Consider the following 26542-nt stretch of genomic DNA (forward strand, 5'->3'; position numbering starts at 1 on the left):
AGTTCTGTCTGTGGCTGGGTGGGATAAGTTTAGGGGAAGGCAAGTATTAGGAAGCCCATTTAGTTGTATATCTAAGCTTTGATCTCCAAAAAGTAGAAAAATAAAAGATCAAGAACTAAAATAGACATTTAACCAAATTTGAACACAATCTACCAAATGCGTTCCACAGAATCCTAGCTTTGCAAGATTTTGAAAGGTGTGTCTTTAAAAAGGGGGTTAAAAGGGTTTATAAGATTGTCATACTGCAAGGTTTCTCAGTCTTTAACATGCTAATGAACATTGCAAATCTCTAGAAGGTGGATTTAACATGTGAGATTTCCCAGACTTCTTTAATGTTGAACCTTTTACTCCCCAAAGTGCAGGCTATGTGCCCATGATGAGTGGAACACAATTTAAGAAATCTTAACGTAAGGGCATTTGGCGTATTCTTATAAAGTGAAGTCTGCTCACTTTCCAGTGGCCATGATAAGGGCGTGTGTGTGTGTGTGTATGTGTGTTCAGAACTGCAGAGCCAGCCACAGACATGAGAATGTGCACAGTTAATTTCTGTAAGAATTGTAGTCCCATCAGAGAAGAATAAAATACAAACAATTCAGAATAAAATGAAATAGTTTATAAATTGGTTGAATTCCGCTATGTGTGTCAGCAATCTAGCAGTAGGGGTACAAATACCAATCACTTGGAAGAAGTAGGTTCAGCCAGAATCTGTGAGCAGGAACGGTGGCAAGACCACTACCCACCTGAAGGCAAGAATTTGGGGTTCCCATCGGCGGCATTAAGGAGGGTTCAGTATGTCTTATCAGCTGTGAGAAATGCTACTCCGATGTCTGCATCTCCAGCCAGACCTCTCAGGACAATTAGCCACTTACCCTAACTCACCTGGGCCGGTAGAATTTTTTATTTAAAGCATGTTTCTTTTAGCCTCAGTAAAGCATAAAGTTAAATAAAGAGATAAGTATATCAATAGTTACTTAAAGCTTATGTACTTAAACTTTTTAAGTCTACTAAAGTAAATTTTTTATTCTATGCTTAGAAATAACTTGTGCATATTTGTATTTGATGTTTTAAACATTTGTAATGTTTAAGACAATTTGACGTTTTAGAATGCCTGACAGGTTGTCCTTGTGATGCCAATTTAAACCATCTATGTGAACTCTGTAGTTGATTTAGATTTGTGATTTCCAGTGAAAAGATATGAGAATTTTATTAAATCTGTGTTTTTGTTATATTCAAAAGAACTTAAGATTCATCATATTTTATAATTAGTTTATCATATTTATGAGCATTACTTGTGATTCTTTTGTTTGTCGAGCAATGAAGTATTTTATCATTTATTTTATTTTATTTATTTATATTTTTTGTCTGCATTGGGTCTTTGTTGCCGCGCGCCGGCTTTCTCTAGGTACCGCGAACGGGGGCTACTCTTTGTTGCAGTGCGCGGGTTTCTCATTGTGGTGGCTTCTCTTGTTGTGGCTCGCGGGCTCTAGAGCGCAGGCTCTATAGTTGTGGTGCATGGGCTTAGTTGCTCCGTGGCATGTAGGATCTTCCCGGACCAGGGATCGAATCCTTGTCCCCTGCATTGGCAGGTGGATTCTTAACCACTGCGCCACCAGGGCAGTCCAATGAAGTATTTTAAAAAGAAGATTGAGTACATTAAATGTATAAATGAAGTTTAAGAATTCAAAGGAATTTAATTAACCAGATTGTAAGCGTTCACTTAAAAGAGAGACTTAGATATGGAGCTTGAAAGCTTAAAGGAAAACTAGGTTTTCAAATTTGTAATAAATAAAACTGAATTACAACATGTTGCCTTCTTTGCCCACAAAACCTGTCTTCGAGAACATGCCACACCCAAACTGCCACGTGGGAGCACTGGAGGTGGTGAGAGGTAGGCAGTGAGTGGGGCAAAGGTCTTCCTCGTGTAATCATTTCCTCCTTGTGTAGACGCACTAATAGCTCAGAGTGCAAGTGACTGAATGCAGCTGGTTTATTATAACCACTGCATTCAATAAGCATTTTTTGAGATTCTGGTCTAGCAGATGTGGGTCGTATAAATGAGATTAAGATGCGGTTCCTCCCCTGAAGCAGTTTCTCCTTTTTTCCACTTTGCATTTCTCTCCTCTGTTCATGGAAGGACTTTGCAGCAACAAACACTTGCACTTTCTTGACTTGACCTGCTTAGTTGCACTCAGTGGAAAAGCAGACAAGGCTCTCAGACAGCCTTGAGTGCAAATTCTTGTTTTGCCATTTGCCACGTGAACATAGATAAGCTATTTGGTCTTGTTACTTTAGTTTCCTCATGAATCAAACTGAGATAACAGTATTATTTACCTCTACAGGTTTTCGAGAAAATTAGGGACAGCAAAGATAAAAGTGCTTGGTAACAAGAAATAAGCTTCAATAACTGGTAGCCATTAATATGACCTATGGTTTCTTTCCATCAATGTCCTTGCACAGATAGAATGTCACCTTATATCCACCCGTGATAAAATATGTTTAGGCTTCTGAGCCCATCAAGAGCAGGGGAGACATTTGGGGCAGGAGACAGCTGAAGGGAATAGAGAACTCTTCTTTACCTACACTCACTCTCTAGCCACTTGTATCCAGAACTGTGATTTCAAATATCCTTACTTAACTGATGAGTCCCAACGTTATATTTTCAGCTCTGATACCTCCTCTGAACACCAGATATGCATATCTGGCTCCATATTTGACATCTTCACGGGGATGTCTGATTGTCACATCAAACTCTAAAATAAAACTCTTGATTTTTCCCTCATAAACTTTCTCCTCTCCCAGACTCTCCCACCTTGATAAATGGACAGTCCATTCTTCTACTTGCTTGGTCTAAAATCTCAGAATCATCTTTGAGTCTTGTGTTTCTCTCGCATGCCACAAATATATGTCCTGATCCTTGTTTAAAATGTACACAGAGTTTAGCTTCTTTTAACCAGCTCTTGCCACCATCCTCCATGCTGCCAACCTCTCATTGGGATTTCTGCACTAGCCCCTAACTGGTTGTCCCCTTTCCACTGTTGCACGATTGCACTTAACACTCTGCATAGTAAAACAGAAGTCGCGTCAAGTCACTTCTCCACTCGAAACCTTTCAATGGCTTTCCATCTCATGAAAAGAAAAAGGCCTTCACATATGGTCCCTGGCTCCCTCTCCCACCACGCCTTGGCTGACTTTGTGCCTGTCAACTGGCATCATTTTTATTCCTCGAATACAGCACGCTTGCTTTGGCCTCTGTTCTTATGTATTTGACATTCCCTCTGCCTTCTTCTATTTGCCACTCATCCCCCAACTTCATTTCATTTCTTGCTCACAGGTCACCTTAACTGAGCAGCCTCTTCTAAAAGCCCCATCTAAACTAACATATGCTCCCAACCCTCTCCCCACCTTATTTTACTTAAGCTTGCTACCTGTTATTTACCTGACTTACTAGCAGCTAGGTATGGTCATATGCCCAAGTTCTGGCCAGTTAAGTACGAGTAGAAGTGATAAGAACAACTGCCAGGACGAGTCCTGAAAGAGAAGACATAAGTCCTCTATCTCTCCTTCTTTCTGGCCCAGTGGCTGGAATTTGAATGTGATTGCGGGAGCTAGAAAAGCCACCTTAGACCACTAGGTAGGAGATAAAGTGTTGAGCTAGTAGAACAGTCTGGGTCCTTGATACCTTATCCGTTCTGGAATGCTTACATTTGAAAGGCCATGTTAGAGAATAAGCTTTTATTTTGTTTAAGCCATTTTTTATATTGCCTTTGTTACAGAAGTCAAACGATAGCCTAATGCAGACATATTTTTTGAAAGTCTGTCTGTCCTCCTAACCCCCACCTGACTGGACTAGACCATAAATTCCGTGCGAGTAGGGACTGTGTTTGGTTTACTGTAAACAGCTTCTTGAACTGTGCCTGGTATGCTAAGCATTCAGGAAAAGTTTGTTGAATGAATGAACAGCAAAACCATCAACATAATGTGAGGCCTTGAGCACTGCCTGAGGAAGACCATGGCTGGTCAGTATAAGTAAGTGATTGGTACAGCAGTACGCTCTGTGTGTGGCTGGTTTTCTATTCTGACTAATCACAAAGGCAGGATACAACCTGCTATTTCCATTATCTGAGAGGCATAAATACTTGCAAGATGGTTGTGTGTTGCTTTTGTAATTTAAATGAAGACTCCCAAGTAAAGTTCATTGTAATGAAATCGGGTCACAGAGTCATGGAAAACTGTGACAAGGTTCACGCTGATGAGGAAAGGTCACACATCGCATGCTAAGCACAGATGGAGAAAAGGAGCTTGTGTGCTGAGATCTTGAGATGTGTGGCTGAGATGTGTATCAGTGTGGGTGGCAAAAGCTGATAGCTGGAAGAACCACAGACAAAGAATTGCACAAACGGAGTCAAAATGAAACAGAAACATGTCACAGGGTGCTAGCAAGAAGCTTGGGGGTAAATGCTGCAGACATAAAGCCACTGATTTCATGGGTGAGTAACAATACGAAAAAGAGTTACAGTGCCAAGATAATATTTTTGGTATCAAATACCATTTTCATGCTATTAAGTTTGTTTTGAATATTTTAATTACATAGATCAGCTAATATATACAACTTAAAACATCACGGTGACTTTAAAAATATAGTAATGAGATCCTGAGGTCTGGGATTAAACCACCTTAATTTTAAAGTCTTCTATTTCCCGAGTGATAAAATTTGCAAAGGTATAGGCTATCTTGCCATACCACATAACCTGGGTGTAATATTACTGAAATAAAACAAGTCAAGATTTGTTTAGTCATTTTATAATACACATGTAACTTCTGGTAACAGTTACTGGTAAGAAGTTTCTCTTCCTTGAGAAGTTAGCTAGAAAGTTCAAGAGAACTTTCTTCATAATGTGCCTCTTTGCTTTAAAATTTCTTAGTAACAGTAATTTCTCCTTTCTAGAAACATATTAACATTTATATTCAAAACATAAGGACGGCTTTTAGATTAGGACAAAGTACTGGAAATTGGTTGCTACCTCACTCTTGTGCCTAATTATTGCTTGCATTTTGGTGAGGCCTCTGATCTGGTATACTGGATGTGTTGGAATGACTAGTGGGTGGAGTAACAATACATGTGACCTTTGTATGGTGCCTCTTTTATCTGAGTATTTCATGTTGAAGCCACAATGTCATATCAGATAGGTTCTGGAATATAGAAATCCAAGTGATCAAAATATGGCCTCCTTTAAAACCCCTTCGCTGAGAGAATCAAGGCTTTTCCACATTTGGTACTGTTTTTGTCTGAAGGGTGCTTCAAGTCTGTCTTCAGTGAACATAGCGGAGGAAGTTCACTTTACTGGAACAAGCTTATGGCACAGGTCCCCTTAGGTGACTTTTATTATGATATTCAAACGAAGTCAATTATGCACAGAAATACCTTGTAAACAAATGCATCGATTATTATTATCATTGTGATAATAACGATTTAGGAATTTCTGTTAGGAAAGGAGGGAGCTTGGTGTAGGGTATAAGAATTTCAGGCTAGAAGCCCGGGACCCCGTGAAACTGAGGGAGGGAATGAGGTCATTTTGAAGGAAGATAAGTCTGGGGTCCCAGGTTTGGAGATGACCCTATTAAGAAACGGTGTAGTCAGGAAGTCGTCATTCACTGGATGAGTGGTTTGATTTTATAGTAGCTGCTGCCTGGACGGGACCCACGCACAGTGGTGGCACAATGAAACTTCATGAACAAGCTAGGCCAGTAGATGTGTTTCATTGGGTGGCTCAGATAACGAACCCTAGCTGTACTGAGATAGCTTACTAATTGAAGAGAGGATTGTGCTTAGTGACATACATACGTATGTCACTAAAAATATTGAAAAATAAAAGAAGAAAGATATATTCTCAGTGCTTCTGGAAAGCATCTTTGCAAAGGTACTAGTTCTCCAGTAAATAAGCCTAAGCTTTAGAATCTTACTGAAATGCAAAACTAGCTCTCTTTGTGCTGTTTCCCTGTACACTCAACACAAGTGTTTTGGAAACCTGCAGTTATCTGAATTCCCATCAGGTGACATTGTTTAATCTAACATTCCCTCTTTCATATATGAAAATAGCTCTAAGGACAAACCACCGAGATGCTTTGAACTCTCCTTCTGGTGGTTCAGAGGGAGTTTCCAATCTCACTCCCTTTCCTCTGATGGTTTTCCTGCCCCTCCTGCCCCGCCCCTCCCCCAAAGGTCTGGAAAGGCCTTCAGCTGCTCCTCCCCACCCCCCTCCAAGAGCTCATCAGGGGCAAGAGCCTTTGACCTTGGCCAAAAAAAGCACCTGTCTCATCACTGAGCTTATTAGGCCACCCGGAATCCAGACGTGTAAAAGTTACTTCTAATGAACTTTTTTTTTGGTGTGAAAATTTAGGTCTCTGATATTGAGAGGAAAAGGCTATTGCTTCAAAATAATGACTACACCAATTTCCAAATATTGTTATGAAAGTACGAAAGTAAGAAAGCAGAACCCCTTACCTAAAATGGCTGCAAAAATTGTTATTTTACTTTGAAGACAGCAATAACTGAAAATAACAACAAAAAGGTTTCTCTGAGGCCAAATCTTAAAATTAAAAGGGTAAGCTGCTTTCTTTACCCTAGGCTTATACAAAGGTCTGAGTAGGCTCCAAGACCTGCTTTTTGAGGACCTTGGATGAACACATTTGTTTTAAAAACTGTGAGGTACCTCCCTTTTTAAAAACAACCCGCTGCACTCATCATATTGTCACATTATCACTCATCTAAGTTGTACTCTATAAGACGCCTTGATGTGCTACACACATGCAAGAAGTATACAAAGTGGATATACTTCTACTGTCTTTGCTGCCGTTGAGGTATATATGTTTAGTAAACATTTAGTTACATTATTTTATTTTTGTGAAACGCGAACTGATCGACCAAACCTTTCAAACAGACCCACCAGACGATAAATACCACCATATGTTTAATTCACAGTACATTTGGGCATAAACACTTCAATTACAGCTTTGTGTTTAGTATCAAAACCCTTTTCTTGTGTTAGTGTGTTTTCTCCACAGATCCCGTGCTCTGGATTACATTTTGAATATCGCTTATTACAGATAAAGCACCTTTCCAGGTACGCTTCTGAGAAACATATGTATTTACGCACACAAAGGTGCGTGCAGATCTTTTCACAAACAAACGTCCATATGATGCCTGCGTCGCGCTCACCTCACATGCTCACCGCGTGCGTGTGGCCCACAGGCCGCGCCGCGCAGCCCGGGTGCCCGCGGGGCCAGGCCGTCCCCGAACACGCGGGAGCCCCGCCGGCCTACCCAGAAAAGCTAACCGGCGTTTCCCCACCCGAGGCGTCACAAGCCTTCCCGCCCCCACCGGGCCCGGGGCCGCGCAGCCAACACCCAGGATGCCCCGCACCCGGCCGCGCACGGCGGTGGGGGCGGGGCGGCCGGGGGCCGGGCGACACCTCGGAGCGCCTGCGGGTCTGTCTTTCTTTTTAAAAGCCTGCGCCGCCGCGGCGGGCAGGAGGGAGAAGATCCAGGCCGCCAGTACCCCCCCGCCCCCCCGCGCCGCGCCGCTGCCGCCGCCGCCGCCTCCTCCCCGCGTCCGCGGCGCCCCTCCCCCGCCGGCCCCTCCCCCGCGCACCCGCCCGCCCGCCCGGCGCAGGCCGCTTGGGTTTGTTTTGCTGCGCGGCCGCCGCCGCCGCCGCCGCCGCGGGCCTCGCGAGCTCATTTGTGCCTGGCTGGTCCCCATTCCTCTCTCCCCAGTGTTGAGTGTCTGAGCCGTTGGCTGCTCCGAACCGTTTGGCTCTTTCCCTTAGTAACAGCTTTTACCTTCTGCCTCAATTCCTCTCCCCGCTCGCGCCCTTCCCCCGCGCGCCGCCTCCCCCCGCCGCCGGCCGCGTGCGCCCCCGCCCCTCCCCCCGCGGCGGGAGCACCTCCGCTCGCCACCTGGGGACCCGCGCTGCGCTCCCCGCCCCCGCCCGCCCGGCGCCCATCCCCCGCGCCCTCCGCTCGCCGGGGTTATAATTGCCTCTCACCCCCCGGAGGGGTTATTTTGGGGGTGGTTGGAGGTGGCGGCGGCGGCGGCGGCGAGGAGGGGAATTTCCTTGTGTCTCCATTCCCGGGAGGGGGGAGCGGCGTCGGAGGCCACGGTTTCCAGGTAAGTGCCGGGGGCCGGACCCCGGGGTGGGGGCGGCCGCGGGCCCGGGCGGGGGGCGCGGGCGGAGGCGGCCGGGGGGCGCCGGGCCGCCGGGGGGGGATGGGCGCAAGTGGAACATGCATTTTTCAACTTGGCCCTTCGGGGAGCTGGGGGTTTGGCGGGGGAGGGGAGGGAAGGCATTTAGGGTGCCCCATCCCCCCTTTTTGCTCTCAGGCTTCTTTGAAATGCTCACGTGCCTGCCCACCCCCTACCCTTTCCTGGTCCCGGGGGATCCTCACCCTTATTATGTTGTTCCCGAAAATGTGCACCTCGGCCTTCTCCCCCCTTCCACCCTTCGTGCATTTACACCCCCATTTTGTGTGTGTGTGTGTGTGTATATGTGTGTATGTGCGGGAGGCTTTCAGGAGAGAATTTGCAGCAAATTGAATCAAGGAGCCATCATGAGGCCGACTCCTTTATAGCCTATTTTTAGCAGGGGAGAGGGATCTCTTCGGTGCACGTTATTTTGTTAAACCTCAGGCAGCAATGGAAATCCGCTCCCCTCCCGCGGCGCGGCCCCGGGCCCGGCGCGGCGACCCTGGCCGGCGTGCTGGGGGCTGCGGGCGGCTGTTGGGGCCGCGCGTCCCGGGCGGGGGCGGGGGCGCGGGCGGGGGAGGGGCGCGCGGCCGCGCTCCGGGACGTGTTTATTTGTAACTTAGTGCTTTTTATCGTCTTGAGGAGGTATTTGATAGAGCCTCTTTGAAGTTGGGTTCAGAAGTGTAGAATTGGCAAAGTTATTGCCAGCTTTCTGGTAAGTTTTGGGTGGCTCAGAGTCATTATTTTCTGACAGTGTAAAGGCCACGTTGTGAGAGTGGTTTATCGGTAACTTCCTCTTTGCAACCGATGTCATTTTTTGAACAGAAGCAGACTTTTATAAGTGAAATATTAATCTGAAATGGCAGCTCGAGGGAAGACATGCGTGTGTTAGCGTGTTCAGTATTTTTGGAAGTTCCTAATTTGCTGGAACAGGCAGCACTTTGCAGTGGCAACCGAAAATAAATTTAGGTTGTGAAAATGGTGTGTTTCATGTAAAATTGGGGTTGTAATGGCTCTTAAAAGACGCTCCCATTGTTAGGTTATCTAATAATACTCTCGGAAATAATTGGGTGATTACAAATGACAAAAGTGTTGGAACCTAGTGAAAAACTAGGTTTTTTCCTCAGTGTCTGGAGTTTACTTAAAACCGTGGACTCTGTGGGCACCAAGGTGAAGAGTTTTAGTACTTATGTGATTATAGTTGACAGAGGGAGGTTGACTTTTGGCTTTCTTGTTTTCTAAACAGGACCCTTATGCTGATCTCAACAAGCTTGTTAATAAAATTTGGTGGGTGAAATGTGGGTTATTTTTAGTCTAAATGGTTTGATTCTTCCTCCCCCATATAATTAAGTAATCGTTTCTCTTTCCCCCCCTTTTTTTCCCTAAAGACTCCTTTATCAGGTTGGATAATATAAGGCCCTGGTGGTGTTTTCATCTACTTACCTTAAAAAAAATTGTAATAAATATCCTGGTTACACGTTGAAGATAGAGTGAGTGACTTTTTGGTTTTCCCAGTGTGGTTTATTTTCATTTTTTGTTAAATAAGACCCATGCTGCATTGGTGTATTTTAGTAATCTTGACTTCCTGGAACTGTATGTTCTCACCACTTTAATAAGTTTGTAGTCTAGGGAAATAGGGCACCTTTGTCTCCATGAAAACAGTGTGTGTGCTGAGTTGTATCATGGGAATTCATGGCAAGCAAGCCTCGGAAATTATCCTTGAGCGCGTTCTAGAAATAGTTAGTGTTTACCTGTGGAGGAGGAACAGCAGAAAGAAAATATGCCTGAAAGTGGTTAGGCGAGTGATTCGTGTTTATACTTTTTGCTCTTAAATCGAGGTTTTCCTGCTTCTTTGGAATATGAATTTTTTCTCCCAGTCCTGTTATGCACCATGTGATATATGTAATCACAACCATTAAGTCCATAAGTAACTACTACTTTTTGTCACTTGAGTTGTTAGAATCAGACCTAGAGGGCAAAATACTAAACTGTATGGGGGATGAAAACAATATGTACCTGGAGAAAGTTTTTCTTACTGTTAAGGAACTTAATTAAGGTACTTGTTAATGGCATAAAAATTGTCGCAGAGCTCACCATCAGTTTATAAGATGTTTTTATTTCAACGTGTACCAGCTTTGGTTATTAATATGGGAGGTACCCGTGGTAAATGGAATGGCCCTTTGTGAAGGTTGTAGTTTTTCACTGGTTGCTTCAAAGAGGCAAATATTTTAATACTTTTTAGGCGTGTTTAGGAGTCTTTGTTACCTGTGTTCACACCATAAGATTTATCATGATTACCATGATACATGCCTATCAAGAGAACGAGAAGTAACTGCTTCCTTTGTACTGGGAGAGTTTCAAGCTAATATGCAGAAAGGGCAGGAGCTTACTATAAACATAGGGGTTACTGATAAAGAGATGTGACTAATGGACCTTTTAAATGACAACCTGTTGAACGAATACATCTGTTCATATATAACAAAGAAATATAAGTACGACCTTGTCAAATGAGTAGCTAATAAAGGAGTTCTTCTCCAATATACTACAGCAGTTATTACTACAAAGAATTTCTGATTTGACACATTTTGATGAAGAAATAATTTGTTGGGTTTGTTCATTTTCTGTGTTATTTGTATAAAAAGAATTGAGAAGAATGTGAATAGTAGTAAGTCGGGGAGAGAGAGTGGCAGAAATATTGGCACTGTTTGGGACTTTGTATTTTTCTAGTACATGGAATTTGACTCATTTCAAATGGTGTTTATAGTATAAGTCATTGACGTGCAAAAAGAGAAAGCAGCTAACATTGAGACATTATACATCCCCATAGTACAGAAGGGCTAGGACCCCAGGGCTGAGTAGTAAAGAATTGGTAAGAGTATAGTTTGGTTTGGAGACCCCATGGTGGGATCTCCTGCTCTATCACCAATAGATACTTGAATTTAAAAAAAAGCCTGTGTGAGAGAGCTTATGCTGGAGAGGTTTGCTGTTCACCTCCTCTGGGATTGGACTCCCTAAGAGTACAGTTAACTGCCCTGTTTGCAAGAGTCCAAGGAAAGGGACTCAGCTTGGGCTATACTATAGGAAAGGTGTGAGGTGCTTTCTATGTCATTTATATCCCAGGCTAATACTGAGGTGGGTAGTGTTGGGCTCTTTTTGTGGATGATAAAACAGCAAGGTCAAGATAAGTTAATTCACTTGTTCAAGGCCACAAAAGGATCAAATGATGCACTAGGATTTAAACCTCGGTCTGTCTGAGCTCTAGTCCATGTTCTTTCTAGATGACTGTAGCTGTGCCAGAGTTTCAGCTGTTTCATCAGTCTTTAGATACCCTTGCAAAAACTAGTGTTCCCAATCAAGTTTATAATTCTGTACTTGGGAACTGGGATCTCTACTAACTGGGTCAAGTGATTGCATGGATAAATGAAATTCATAGGGCTCAAATACCATTGGCTTAACTCTCTAGAACTGTTTAATAAGATGCCATCTTCTTGTCAACTGCTGTATTTCCTACCTTTAGATTCACAGCGGTGACGTAGCCTCTCCACACACTGCCAGCAGAAATAAGGAAATGTGGTTCCATACCTACAATTAATTAAGAAGGAAAAGCAAATAAGAGTATCTCACGTATTTCTGAAAACTTGTGTAAGAAAAATCATAAAAGTCTGTTTGTGCAGCATACTGATTCTATCAGGGGTTCTCAAGATGAACTGCCCAGCTTCAAATTCAGGCACCATCCCTTACTAATTATGTCACCTTGGGGGAGTAACTCCGCTATGTCTCAGTTTTCTCCTCTGTGTAATGGGACGGTCAACTTCAAAGAGTTGAGAGGATTAAGAGAGTTGTATGTGTGGTGCAGCTGGAGATTATCATACTAAGTGAAGTAAGTCAGAAAGAAAAAGACAAGTATCATATGATATCACTTATATGTGGAATCTGAAATGCAGTACAAGTGAACCTATCTACAAAACAGAAAGAGACTCACAGGCATAGAGAATAGACTTGTGGTTGCCAAGGTGGTGTGGGAGAGGGAGAGGGATGGACTGGGACTTCGGAGTTGGTAGATGCAAACTATTACATTTAGAATGGGTAAACAGCAAGGTCCTAATGTATAGCACAGGGAACTATAGCTAATCCCCTGGGGGTAAACCATAATGGAAAAAGATATATATATTAAAAAAGAATGTATATATGTGTATAACTAAGTCACTTGCTGTACAGCAGAAATTATTAGCACAACGTTGTAAGTCAAACTATAATGAAAAAAATCGTATGTGTAAGTTGCTGAGAACAGTAGCTGACAAACAAGCATCATGAAAATGTAAGTTGTTGAGGATGATAATGGGTTTGGATTTGAAGTTTGTTTCTTTGTATTACATTTTATTTGCTTGTTTTTTAAGTGGGGGCATAATGTCATAGAAAGTATTTGGCAGTTTTATTTCCTGAATTTTTGGGCAAAATAGTCGAAATAAGCTTGGCATAATTTATTTACTCCTGAAGTTGTGATTTAAGGCTTACTTGAAGAATTAGGTTGGGTTTTATTTCATTTTATTTTAAAATTTTAATTTATTTATTTTTGGCTGCATTGGGTCTTCGTTGTTGCGCGTGGGCTTTCTCTAGTTGTGGAGAGCGGGGGTAACTCTTCATTGTGGTACGTGGGCTTCTCGTCGTAGTGGCTTGTCTTGTTGCGGAGCATGGGCTCTAGGCACGCGGGCTTCAGTATTGTGGCACGCTGACTCAGTAGTTGTGGCTCACGTGCTTAGTTGCTCTGCGGCATGTGGGATCTTCCCGGACCAGGACTCGAACCCGTGTCCCCAGCATTGGCAGGCAGATTCTTAACCACTGTGCCACCAGGAAAGCCCTAGGTTGGATTTTAACACTAAGGGAAACAATACCAAGTTCCATAGTTGGTGTAGGTAGTGGTGGGTCTTTTGTGTGTCTTTGTTGCCGTTCTTCTATCACTTGGGCTTGGAATTTTTAAATCTGTTCGCAGCATTTGAAAACATTTTCTAACTCTTTTTTTTTTTTTTTTGTGGTACGCGGGCCTCTCACTGTTGTGGCCTCTCCTGTTGCGGAGCACAGGCTCCGGACGCGCAGGCTCAGCGGCCATGGCTCACGGGCCTAGTCACTCCGCAGCATGTGGGATCGTCCCGGACCGGGGCACGAACCCGTGTCCCCTGCATCGGCAGGCAGACTCTCAACCACTGCGCCACCAGGGAAGCCCTTTCTAACTCTTTTTAAATAAAAAGTGATTTTATTGTTCGAGGCTGGATCTGGCAGTACCTAGGATCTGCTTTTTAAAATTGGAGTGGTTATTTTTTAAGTAGGTTATTGTTTTCTCCAGCCTCAACCTTTCATCTGTGTTCTTGTTCTACATTTTCAGCTGCTGTCAAGACAGTTCTGCTTGGAGGTGTGTTCCTCTGAAATATCTTTGAATCTTGTCTTATTTTCCCTTCCCATTTTTTATCGTTCTTAATTCACCAGTAACGTTAACGACTACTAGAGTTCTATGTGTCAGGATCACGAAGATGCTTTGATAGGTACTTGAGACAATCTAAGCAACTGGTATCCTTATTATTAACAGCGTGGAGACCAAGGCTCAGGTAGTAAGGTGTGCAGAGAGGGGTTTAGGTCCAGTGTGTCTGACTTCTAGGCCAGTGTTCTTATTTATTTAAATTTTTATTTATTTGACTGCATTGGGTCTTAGTTGCGGCGTGCGGGCTGTTCTGTTGCGGCGCACAGGCTTCTCTCTAGTTGTGGCACGCGCAGGCTCTAGAGTGTGCACACGCACGTGTGAGGGCTTAGTTGCCCCTCGGCATGTGGGATCTTAGTTTCCCGACCAGGGATCGAACCCACGTCCCCTGCATTGGAAGGCGGGTTGTTAACCACTGGACCGCCAGGGAAGTCCCTAGGCCAGTGTTCTTAACTAGCAGTCTGTTTTCTCAGTGAGTGAAGGAGAGAATGAATGAATGGTTTTAGGTTTCTGGGTTATTGCATTAGTTTTCAAGTAGGTTGCTCGATATCTTCTTCTCCATTCTGTCTTCTCTAATCACCAACAGTGTAATTTATTTAAATATTGGTTTCATGACGTCAGTTCGCCTGCAGAAGAACCCATAATGGCTTCCCTTTGCCAACTGGATGTAGTTCATATGCTTCAAGTCTGGCTTTTAAGGCTCCATTCTAACCTATTCAGCCGTATTTCCTACTCTTCTCCAACTGGGATTCTTGCCTGTCTATCAAATACTGCAGTTTTGGCATACTCATTACTCCTCTGCCTTTGTGCATGCTGTTCCTTCCCTTTATCCTTTTAATAGCCTAGTTTCAGTCCCACTTTCATGAAGTTTTTTCTGGCCATCCTGACTCAGGATATTTCTTTGAGATTTCATCACATTTAATGAGTATCACAAACTCCATAATTATTTATTGTTTTGTGAGTATGTGTCACATTGCCTCAACCAAATGTTACATTTCTTGAAGGAAAGGGCCACTTTCCTTATAGTATGTAGCAAAACTCTTGAGTTTTGTATTATACTATCTTCGTAATAAAATGGATTGCTTCTGCAAGGGCCCATGTTAAAATAAGAACAGTGACGGTTCTGTTTCACTCTTGTTGATGTGGCAAAAGCTTCTTTTTGAGTTAGACCTTCAAAGTTCAGTGGTACTGTAGTCACATTAATTTGAATTTTTATGTTGGCAGTGTTGACAAGGAAGGGGAAAAAAAAATCTAGTCAACATTTAGAGTGAAATGGAAATGGATAGTTTTATCCTCTTAATCCTGGAATAGTAGCCACAGTCCTGGTGAAAAACCTAGTCTAGTTGGGAATCATGTCTCACTAAATTGGCTTTATCTGGTTATATTTGTGTTAGTTGTTATGAAACTTAAGATTTCGGATTTTATTTTTTTAATCCTCAGGCTTTTTTTGCTTGTTATTTTCTTAGTAGTATGTCTAAATAAGATAGTGTTTTTAGCTCTCAGTATGTGTGACAGCATTCTGACCACATTGGAGTCCCATTTGAGCCGTTACTATGAATGTATTAACATGTATCTATCATGTAGTGTCAGTGGCTTTAGTCTACCAGAAGAATGTTGTAACCATCTCTCTTCAATAGTTGGTATTTTTGAGGGGGGGCACGTGGCACGGGGGATCTTAGTTCCCTGAGCAGGGATCGAACCTGTGCCACCTGCAGTGGAAGTGGGGAGTCTTAACCACTGGACCACCAGGGAAGTCCCTCTTTAATAGTTTTCTGTGGTAAAGATGTGCCAAACAACCTGGGTAATTTATTCTAAAGGCAGCTATTTTGGTATTATGTCCTTTTGAAATTTTTAATATTTAGAGTTTTAAAATATGAGGGTCTCAGTGTCAAACAATGAGTTGGATGTTACCCTGCTTTTTGAGAGCTTAGATTCATAACTCAGAAATAATACAATCAAACTATAAGGGTCATGCTGAAAGGTCAAAAATTAAATTTCAGTAAGCAGAAAGAGTGTCCAGATTAAGTAAGATATTTATGCGAAATGAACAGTTTGAGGAATGAATGAGGAAGAATATAAGTATTGAATGTTTAAACCTGGAAGTTTGCCACCTGTTTTCCTTTTATCGGAAGTTTCTTTCAGGAGGTAGAATTTAAAATACAGAAGAAAACATGGGGGCCAAGGGTCAGAGATGGTCATTCAGTGTCTTTTTTATATTCTTCTTTATGTGAAATTGTACTCTGGACTCTCAAACTTTTTTTTTAAACAAAGATGTTTTAAATTTTTAACTACTTAAACAGAGTGAAGAATTTTTACTTTCTAAGAACTAGATATCAACCTACATCTTGGTATCTTTATTTTGTCTGAGATCAAAGATGATACCAGTACTTTCCTCTCTTCCCTCCCTCCCTCCCTCCCGCACTGTGTCTTTTTTAGCATACTGAATGATAGGCATCATAACTAGGTGATCAGCGACTTGACTGGTTTTTTTTTTTTTTTTTATTTTTTTATACAGCAGGTTCTTATTAGTTATCCATTTTATATACATCAGTGTGTACACGTCAATCCCAATCTCCCAATTCATCACACCACCACCACTAGCCCCCGCCACTTTCCCCCCTTGGTGTCCATACATTTGTTCTCTGCATCTGTGTCTCAATTTCTGCCCTGCAAACCGGTTCATCTGTACCATTTTTCTAGGCTCCACATATATGCATTAATATACGATATTTGTTTTTCTGACTGACTTCACTCTGTATGACAGTCTCTAGATGCATCCACGTCTCTACAAATGACCCAATTTCGTTCCTTTTTATGGCTGAGTAATAATCCATTGTACATATGTACCACATCTTTATCCATTTGTCTGTCGATGGGCATTTAGGTTGCTTCCATGACCTGGCTATTGTAAATAGTGCTGCAATGAACATTGGGGTGCATGTGTCTTTTTGAATTGTGGTTTTCTCAGGGTATATGCCCAGGAGTGGGATTGCTGGGTCATATGGTAATTCTATTTTTAGTTTTTTAAGGAACCTCTCTACTGTTGTCCATAGTGGCAGTATCAGTTTACATTCCCACCAACAGTGCAAGAGGGTTCCCTTTTCTCCACACCCTCTCCAGCATTTGGTGTTTGTAGATTTTCTGATGATGCCCATTCTAACTGGTGTGAGGTGATACCTCATTGTAGTTTTGATTTGTATTTCTATAATAATTAGTGAGGTTGAGCAGCTTTTCATGCCGTCTTGGCCATCTGTGTGTCTTTTTTGGAGAAATGTCTATTTAGGTCTTCTGCCCAGTTTTGGACTGGGTTGTTTGGTTTTTTAATATTGAGCTGCATGAGCTGTTTATATATTTTGGAGATTAATCCTTTGTCCGTTGATTCGTTTGCAAATATTTTCTCCCATTCTGAGGGCTGTCTTTTTGTCTTGTTTGTAGTTTCCTTTGCTGTGCAGAAACTTTTAAGTTTCATTAGGTCCCATGTGTTTATTTTTGTTTTTATTTCCATTACTCTAGGAGGTGGATCAAAAGAGATCTTGCTGTGATTTACGTCCAAGAGTGTTCTTCCTGTGTTTTTCTCTTAAGAGTTTTAAAGAGTCCGGTCTTATATTTAGGTCTGTAATCCATTTTGAGTTTATTTTTGTGTATGGTGTTAGGGAGTGTTCTCATTTCATCCTTTTACATGTAGCTGTCCAGTTCTCCCAGCACCACTTATTGAAGAGACTGTCTTTTCTCCATTGTATATCCTTGCTTCTTTTGTCATAGATTAGTTGACCATAGGTGAGTGGGCAACGACTTGATTGTTAAGTGGATGTTTGTTCTTACTGCTTATCTACTTGAATGGTGGCTAGCATTTTAACGTGAATTCAGTATTAAGAAAATGAATTTTTGCCATGATTTGCAAAGCCATAGTTACATGGGTAAGTCATTTAGCTTCTAGAAATGTGTAAGAGGATCAGATGAAATGCTACCTAAAGTTTGCTCTTTCATTCTACCAGTACTTACACAGTCAGTTCCTGTATTAAAATTCTGAGATTTTTGTCATTTAATTTTGTGAATTTTTTTTTTTTTTTTTTTGAGAGAGAGAGTTCTAAATTTTCTTAGCGTATTTAAGGCCTGAAAATCGACACCTTATAGAATAATAGTCAGGAACTACTTGACATTAGCGTAAGCAAACACCTCGTCAGAAAAGTTTTAGTTAATAGCATATTTTGGTGGTTACCTTCAACTGTTAATAGAACACAGCTTATGGGTTAGGAAGAAGTGTTTTATGCTTTCCCCTTAATTTAAAAGGGCTAATTGGGTAGACTGCATACTAATTTTGTTCTGTTTCTATTTTGTGGCTATCAGATGTCATTAACTGACAGTGTAAGGCAATTGGGTCATCTGCTTTGGGTTTCTGAAGTAAGGTAATGGGAATAGATAATGAATGAATTTCCTTAATATTTTTTTCTTTTTCCATATACTTGTTCTTTTATGGGATAAAATTTATCATACGTGTGTGAATTTTTAGATGCTGTTTGTAGTTATAGCGATTTTTTTGGGGCATCTTTTTATTTTAAAATGTAATACCCTATGTACTTAAAATTTTTTCACCCACTAAAGTGATGGATTTTCCCTAAATCACCTTTCTGTGTTTTCCTTAGTAAGCAATATACATTTGTGAGATCCTAGACAGGGGTTAGGAGTGAAGTCTGTTTCTGTATCAGGGAAATAGTTTTTTATTCTTGTGCAAAATCTCATAGACCCTCAAGGGGATTACTTCTTAGCCCTTGGACTTCCATATGTCCTGCCAGCAGAGGTCACCAGTTTTAACATCTGGTGAAAGATGTTTTGTGTGAATTGTTTCTTTATAGGTTTTGTTTAGATTTGATGTTTATGACTTTCTTGTTAGTATTTATAGGATCTTCTCAAAGGTACATTTAAATGAAAAGAAATGGAGGCAGAAGATCTTATATAGTCTTCTGCCATTTTAGCGCAAAAAGAGGGGGAGGAATGGAAAGGAGGACACACAGGATGGCGTGTGTGTGTGTTTGTGTATGTATGTTTATATGCTCAGTGTGACTCCAGGAAGATACACAGGAGACCAGTAACAGTGGTTTGGGGGGTGGGGTTGAGGTGGGGAGATACTGAGGCCAGATGTGAGAAAAATTTATTTTCACATATAATCTTTTGAACTGTTTGAATCTTACTATGTTAGTATTACCATTTCAAAAAAAGTGATGATTGTGAAAGAGCAATCATTAAGAATTCTTAATCTTTCTAGTTCTTTCGCTTTGGATAGTCAAAAGAAGAGAGAAAACTATGTAAATTTCTCCCATGCTTTCCAGCCAGTTCTTAAAGAGCTGGCACTGTGCATATTTTTGCAAACACTTATTTTTATTTCTCAGATTTGTTGGCAGAATTAGAGCCACTGAATATGATTAAAACGTGTTGTTTCTGTGTCATGAGTGGGTCATCAGACCAGTGGAATTATTTAGTGATAGTGAACTGATGATTTTCGAGTTCTATCCAAGGTTGCTAATTAGAAATGAACTCAATGCAAACTTTAAAAAGTGATGTTGGTTGTTCAGAAGTAAATAGGTGTTGCCTGATTTCAAAAGTGTTGTTTTGCCAAGGGTTTGGAAATTGGGTGAAAATGGGGGTTCTCGTAGTTTAGTAGTTAATTTTAATAATTATGGTAGTCTTTGGTATAATGGGATTTGTGGAAATGTAGATTCTGATATTGCATGCATCCTAACATGACTTGTGAATTTGGATGTATGTGTTACTGACTTCAAGGAGACAGATATATTAGATTTTGATTCCATTTTGGGTTGCAATTGGTGTCACTTGTAATTGTGTCACTTGTAACTTAAGTTTTCAACTTAAGCTAGAACAACCTCCGGGAGAGAGAGCGCCTGTTTCTGTGCATCTAATTCTGCTGCACAGACCTGACGCTAGCCTTTCCTGAGGGCAGTGCCTCTCCAGTGATTAGAGGGCTAAGTAGGGTCTGTGTCTGACCTTTGGCAGTAAAGTCTTCCTGTAGGGTGTTACTGTGGCAAAGAGCTCAGCCTCTGGAGCCAGGCATACCTAATGTGAATCCTGTCACCCCAGCTTATCAGTTGTATGGCTTTGGGAAATTGTGTAACCACTCCAGTTGGTTTCCACTCTGACAAATGGGAATTTTTCTCTGTAGAGCAGTTGTGAGGATTGAAATGTGAATGCATGTAAGGCAGTTGTCATAGGGCCAGCACATAGGAAGTACTCAATAAATGCTAGTACTTGGTGCTTTTGTTAGCTGCAGCAGCAACAGCTGAGGAGAGAGGCAGAAAAGTGACACTGCTCCTGCAAACTGTCATGGCTTTCTGTGGCAACTGCAGGGAATGGGATGGTTAACATTCCCAGTTCAGAGGGCTGCAACTGCATTTGACGACTGAGCTTTTGTTGCTCACTCTAAAATGAGGATGTGTACTGTGGAGCTTTGCTGTGTCTCTGATACATATGTTGTTTTACAGTGATGTTTTGTGTTGAATTTGGTCACATCTTGATAAGATGTTTCAAGAAAAAAAAAGTTATTACCTTTAAAAAAAAAAAGTCTTTTTGCTTTTTGGAATGGAATCGCTCTTCCTTTTCTGCAGTTTCTGGGAGATCCAGCACTGTTCCGGCTCTCAGTGGACACTGCTTGTATGATCATTTCAAATACACATTCTGAAAATTTTGAATTGGACTTTCACTAAGAAATACATATGACATAACATAGGGTATGTATATGTGTAAAAATACTGAAGTAAGTTTTCAGGAAATTATGCTTATTTTAATATGTGGTACACACTCATTTTCTATACTCTTATTTATAAACATGCTTCTATAAACTTGTAAACTGATTCTGTTATTTTAGAGGTAATAATGATTTCATTATTCACTGGATTTAGAAAAGACTGGTTCAGAGGAGTGTGGTCTTTATGGATTTAGAATTAGTACTCAAAATTAAAAACAAAGTATTATTCTGAATGATAGCGCATAGGTAAGTTACATTTATTGGTGCTAATGTCTTTAGGTAGTATTCTGAGGCTCTGTTAGGATTCTGAAGTTCTTATGCCCCAAATTTTGTAAAGTATATGTACAAAGGATAAGGAATTTGGTTGCTAATAAATTTGAATATAAATGACTTTTTTGGAGGGGTAATCTGCAAACAGCTCTGGATTAAGAACCTTGGTTGTCTCTCATAAAGAGCAGTAATTATTAACAGAGGAATAACCATCATTCTAAGTTTCTTATATCTCATTAGGAAATAAATTTGGATAGTTGTTTTGTACTACTTAAGAACTAGCATACATAACATATTGGCTGCCTGAAGTTACACGATTTGATTGAATATTAAGCATCTTTCTATGACATCTTTAAATTAACATCCTGGCCTATGTCCACTGGTCATCTGTTTCCAGCACAGACCTCTACTTGATTGTTATTTGTTGACTCTGTCTCAATAGGCAGGGCCTTCCTTGAGGACAGTTGCATTTCACCCATCTTTATCCTCAGCATCTGGTCCAATTCCTGGCACGCTGTAGACTTTGCATTCATATTGAGTTGAATCCTTGAGGCTCTCTGAATGAGGTACAGTTTCCTAGTGTAGACCCTTACTTCTTTGAGGTGATTCAAATATACAAAAGTAGAAAAGGGATCCCTCCATTTTCACAAATTCATTGACCCTTGGATTCATCTTCTTACTGTAAGACTTGTGAGGGTCTGCTTGATAACCTAGCATCCTGTTTTTGGTGTCTGTAGAGACAACGAATATGTTCAAAACCTGGGTTAAAAGAAACAAAGACCTTGTCCTGACGTTAGCAATTAAACTTGATTTTGGGGTGTTGTGTGGACTTGTCCGTGTGTTCCTGATACTCATGTACTTCTTCTAGTGTATTCCCCCTTGGTCTTTTTTTTTTCCTAATTACCTGATACTGATAATGCCTTTCTTGGTTGGCTCCTGGTTCTTGATCTTAGCATGTGTGTTCAGTCTGTGCATCTACTGGTGCTCTCTCCTTTGACCGTGGCCTTCCCTTAGGGCTTAGAGGAGATGTGCACTCCTTGCCCTTTGTCTCTTTAAACCAACTGTTGCTGTACAAGTGATTCTGTGGCCCAGATTGGGTCTTAATTCTGACCTCCTCTTCTCCTGGTCTGTAGCTACCCACATTTTGGCATAGGGATATCCTATACTTTCTGGGTTTCTGCTATTGAGTGTAGGCTGGCAGTGGCATTGCATTTTCATTTAATGATATTAAGTCATGATGAGACAGAGGTGGAAGATGGAGGAGGGTCAGAGCTGAGGCAACATCCTCTACTTCTAGCTACTGTTGAAAATATCCAGGATAATCTGAGATATTGGGTGTTTGGAGTGGAGGTTGGAGATAAGTGGTCTTAGTAGCTGTGATTCTGTTATCATTTGGAACCTTCCAAAGTGACACCCCCTTCATCCCCCACCCCCAGCTTTATTGAGGGAAGATAAGATTTTCAGTTTTTTTTTTTTTTTTTTTTTTTTTTTTGATACGCGGGCCTCTCACTGTTGTGGCCTCTCCCGTTGGCGGAGCACAGGCTCTGGACGTGCAGGCTCAGTGGCCATGGCTCACGGGCCCAGGCGCTCCCTGGCATGTGGGATCCTCCCGGACCGGGGCACGAACCTGTGTCCCCTGCATCGGTAGGTGGACTCCCAACCACTGCGCCACCAGGGAAGCCCAAGATTTTCAGTTTTAAACTTTGAACTACAGTGGTGTTTCAAGAAATATTTGTAGTCAATACATAAAAGTTTAAAATTCATCAGCAGATTTAAAAAATTACTAAGGATAGTACATTTAAAAGATTAACATTTTCACTTTCCTCTGAACGTTGTTGAAACTGGCAAGGTACTATTAAATGGAATGAACAGAGAATTTATCTTAGAATAAGCTTTTGCGTTTTTTTACCCTTTGCTTACTTGTCTGCCTGAGAGTACTTTTGTTTAAGTAGATAACTAATCTTTCATATCCCTACGCTCTTTGCTTGTTGTATTAGGTATGTTTTCTAATTTCTTGCTTCTCTACTTGGTTTGTTCCTCTTTTGGGATCATATACTCTTGTGAATAGCTGGCTGCCTTCTTTTATCTAGTCTCATTTGCCTTTCGTGCATTTTCTTCATGTATGTTTTGCTAGTAGATAACATTGGTTGGTTGGTTCATTTGGTCTGACAAATGTAGAAGTGACTTCCTATAAGTGAGAACTGGTAGTAACAGGAAAAGTTTTTTTTTTTTTGAGATTGTGCATAACAGCATACTAATGATCTTTGATAAATATTGTGATAAATACACATGGTATAATTTACAGGAATGCATATATGGTATTATAGAATGCATGGCAGAAACATTTGTACCTACTATTTTGTAGGCATATGTAATAAGTGTTAGTTTCCTTCCCTTTTCTCTGTGGGTTTTCTATCACACTCAGTATAAAATACAAATGTTTTTCCTTAGCCTGTGAGGGTCCCACCACCACTCTGCCCTTTGGCCACCTCACAAATCGTATCCTATTTCATGGCACCCTTCCCCTTGTTCACTGTGCCCAGCCATACAAGCTCCACACCCACAGAACAAGCTTGTTCCTGTCTCAACGCCTTAATTGCTTTGCTCTTTGCCTCAGGCTTTGCCCTGAGATTGTCATATGGCTAATTCTTTTATGTCATTCAGATTTCAGTTCCAATGCCACCACCTCAGAGAGGTCACATAGAGGGGTCACAGTGAAGTAGCTGCCCAGTCTCTAGCCATTTTCTGTCACATAGCACTTATCTCTCTCTCTGATAGCCTTAATTGTTGATTTATTTTTTTTTGAAGTCACCTCTGCAATTTAACCTCCCTGAGAACAGGGATGGGCTCTGTCTTGTCACTCGGGACCTAAAACAGGACCTGGTAGGTGTTCAGTAAATATTTGAATGAATTGTTTTCTCGGGGATGTTTTCATGACCAGCTGATAGGCTTAAATTAGTTTGTCCTTAGTAGAATACTGGAAATAATTCATTAAAAGGTCAGCATTTAGAGGAGTGTTGGAAGAGGCTTTACTATTGATACCTTGGTATCTACGTTTGGAAGCCCAGGGACGTATGTGAGTGCTGTCCACTTTTCTTGGAGGAACATACTTATAGATGGTATTTGAATCAGGAAAAAAATATATAGATGGATAATTGATGGACCAATTTGAGTATGTGTATGTGTTAATAATGTTAGATTTTAGTAGATTAGTACTTCACTTTAACATACATATTTCATTCAAGAAAAATGATGAGGGCTAGATACCACCGTTTAAGTTTTGTGCAGGTTCAGGAGATTTTGTAATTTACCTTTAGTTACATTTACCTGTGATTTTCTGTCTTGAGTAATCATGGTCAGCTTCCCAAGGTTGGTATATGATTCAGAGCTCTTTTAGTTGTACGATAGATACCCAGTTCAGACTAGCTTAAGCCAAAAAAGGGAGATTTATTAGTATATAGAATCCAAAATGGATTGAATAACTCAATTATAAGGAAAAACATTGAGCCAGCTGGGCTTTAGGGAACAGCTAGAACCAGACCCATTTGAAAGCTACCAGAAATCTTTGCTAACAACCTTGCTTTTTTGTTTGTTTGTAGATTCGTTTCATTTTCTTACAGTAGATTTGCTTTCTTTACCAGGAGGAAAATATAACTTGCCATTGCCAGTTTTTATCCTGTTTTCTCCTGCTGTAGAGTAAGGACTACCTCTTTCTCTTTTTCATTTGGAAAATTCTTGAAGCACTGGCAAGTTTGATTTGGGAAGGGGCCCACCATGGCCATAGGCCATGTAAAAACTATGGCTGTCCCAAGTACTCGGTGGGAGTGGGGGGAATGAGAATTGAGTGAAGACAGGAGTTCTGGGCAGACAGCCTCTTCCCCTCCTGCCTCCCCCGCCTGTTTCACCCCTCACAAAATGTGTGTCCATTTATAGTTGGGGAGGTTGTGTCTTTAATCCACCATGGATTGTCAGATGAAATTTTCCTGTAACCAGAACTGGCACTTTTTTGGGTTTTTTTGCTCTGTGGTTTCCAACCTTTTCAAATACAGATCCATTTTTTTTTAACGAAAAATTGAGGTCCCTCCTGTGGTAGCAATCGTAATTTTATGAACTCTGTCTCTGGCTAATATCGGTATTCAAATGAATTTGTTTTCTCAAAATGAGTTACATAGTAAACAACTTGATGCAGTTTATGTTGGCTTTGTTTTTAACATTACTTCTGCTAATTTAACAGCTAATAGAAGCCAATATTTGAGGGCAGCTGTTAGAAAATTATCAACAGGTTAATTATACATATTTAGGGGATATTTTAATCTCTGAGGAAGATAACCACCTTTATCCTAATCAGGTAGTTAAATAATTTTAGCGTGTAACAACATTAACAAATTACATGTTCCCAACAATTATTTTGAGCAATATTTCAGCAGTTCACTAAAATAAGAAAATGGTTGGCCATGTAGGAAAAGCCTTTTGTGACCCAAAAGATAGTCGTCTTTCTGGACTTCAGTTGCTTCATCTTTAAAACATTGAACCAGGTCTCTGAGGTCTCTTCTGGAGTTAATGCTCTTTGACCCTGTGATTGCACATATAATTTAAAAATTAGGTCTGTGTTCAGCCAAATTAAATGGAAAATGATCTCTTCAGGTCAATCATTACCTGAACAGCTTTTGCTAAAGAAAATACTTGCATTTCTCTGACACCTTCTCAATTTTGGAAAAGTTAGCTATAAAGAAAATAGTTTTTAGATGTCTGAAGAAGAAACTTCTGTTGTTTAATCCAGTAGTCTTTGAGTTCAGGTGCATTTGTTACATCCGATTTCACTGTAGAGTAAATTAAAAGAAATAGCACCAAACACATTTTTGAGAATGATTTTTCTTTAATGCCCTTAATTGTGTGATTGCTGACTGTCAAAGCCAATAATTTTTCAGCAGTTCAGGTTTTACTTTGCTCTGTGTACTACACATTTTAGAAGTTGTACCAAAAGTATATGTCTTAAGTACTATGAGAAAATGCTGTTCACGTTCATAATTTTTTAAATACTAAAATAAGTTTCAAGTGTTGTCCATATTAACTACTAACTGAGAATCTATGTATATTAAAATAATTTACAATGAAAACAGATATGTGAGTGGTATAACAAGGGGAGGACATATGTTAGGGCATAAAGATGCCAAACATGTTGATCTTTTCTGGCAAACGGTTTTGTTTATGTGTAGCACATTATTTGAAAGCTGGAGAGTGATGAGAATGCACAGGGTAGGTAAGTAGGGATCATATCATGAAATGACTTCTTTGCTGTGATAAGGATTTTGGACATTCTTCTGTGACAGGAAACTAGTGAAGGACTTTAAGCAGAATTGCAGGATTATATTTTATCCCTGGATATAGTGCACGAAGGATAACATGATGGTTTCAGTGGGAAAGGGGCCTAGCTGTGGACTGAAGGGAGAAAGTTGAGCTGGTAGTGTTATTGGTGAAAGTGACAGCACATATTTCTGAGAGTCTTGCAAACTGGTCCACATTTCTGAATTCTGGGGGGAAAAAAAAGGCAATTGGAAATTCAGGAGAGAATGGAGCATCCAGGTTTTCTTCTCTCTGGCTTGTTACTGCTCTTCTTTTTGTGGGGAACAGGGGTATGAAGACTAGGGGCTTGTGGGGATGGGGGATTAATTTGATATCCAAACGGTTAATGGACAAAATAGGGACAATGCAAGGAGGGGGAAATTGCCCTTGTCATCATGATATCTTAACTGAGGGATAACTAAATTAGGTACTTATTTGAGAATAGTCAACAAAAAAATAGGTT

At 40.9% G+C, this 26542-nt stretch overlaps 1 protein-coding gene across 4 annotated transcripts in view; it reads left to right on the forward strand.

The window, feature by feature from the left end:
* The first annotated feature begins 4390 nt into the window (after positions 1-4390).
* Positions 4391-26542, forward strand: part of TBL1XR1 (transducin beta like 1 X-linked receptor 1) — a 191568-nt gene continuing 169416 nt past the window's right edge. For 2 of the 4 annotated variants that reach the window (XM_029214590.1, XM_029214589.1), the window contains exon 1: positions 8818-8954. Coding sequence is in view for 1 of the 4 variants with exons in the window: in XM_029214587.1 (XP_029070420.1) it covers positions 4421-4487 (67 nt within the window). In the remaining 3 variants the exon portion in view is untranslated. Of the gene's footprint in view, positions 4488-7955; positions 8165-8817; positions 8955-26542 lie in introns of those variants that run through there. The other 2 variants (XM_029214587.1, XM_029214588.1) reach the window with 2 other exon arrangements.

The sequence above is a fragment of the Monodon monoceros genome, unplaced genomic scaffold (assembly GCF_005190385.1).
Source record: "Monodon monoceros isolate NGI ecotype Baffin Bay Population unplaced genomic scaffold, NGI_Narwhal_1 Super_Scaffold_11, whole genome shotgun sequence".
NCBI classification, from domain to species: domain Eukaryota; kingdom Metazoa; phylum Chordata; class Mammalia; order Artiodactyla; family Monodontidae; genus Monodon; species Monodon monoceros.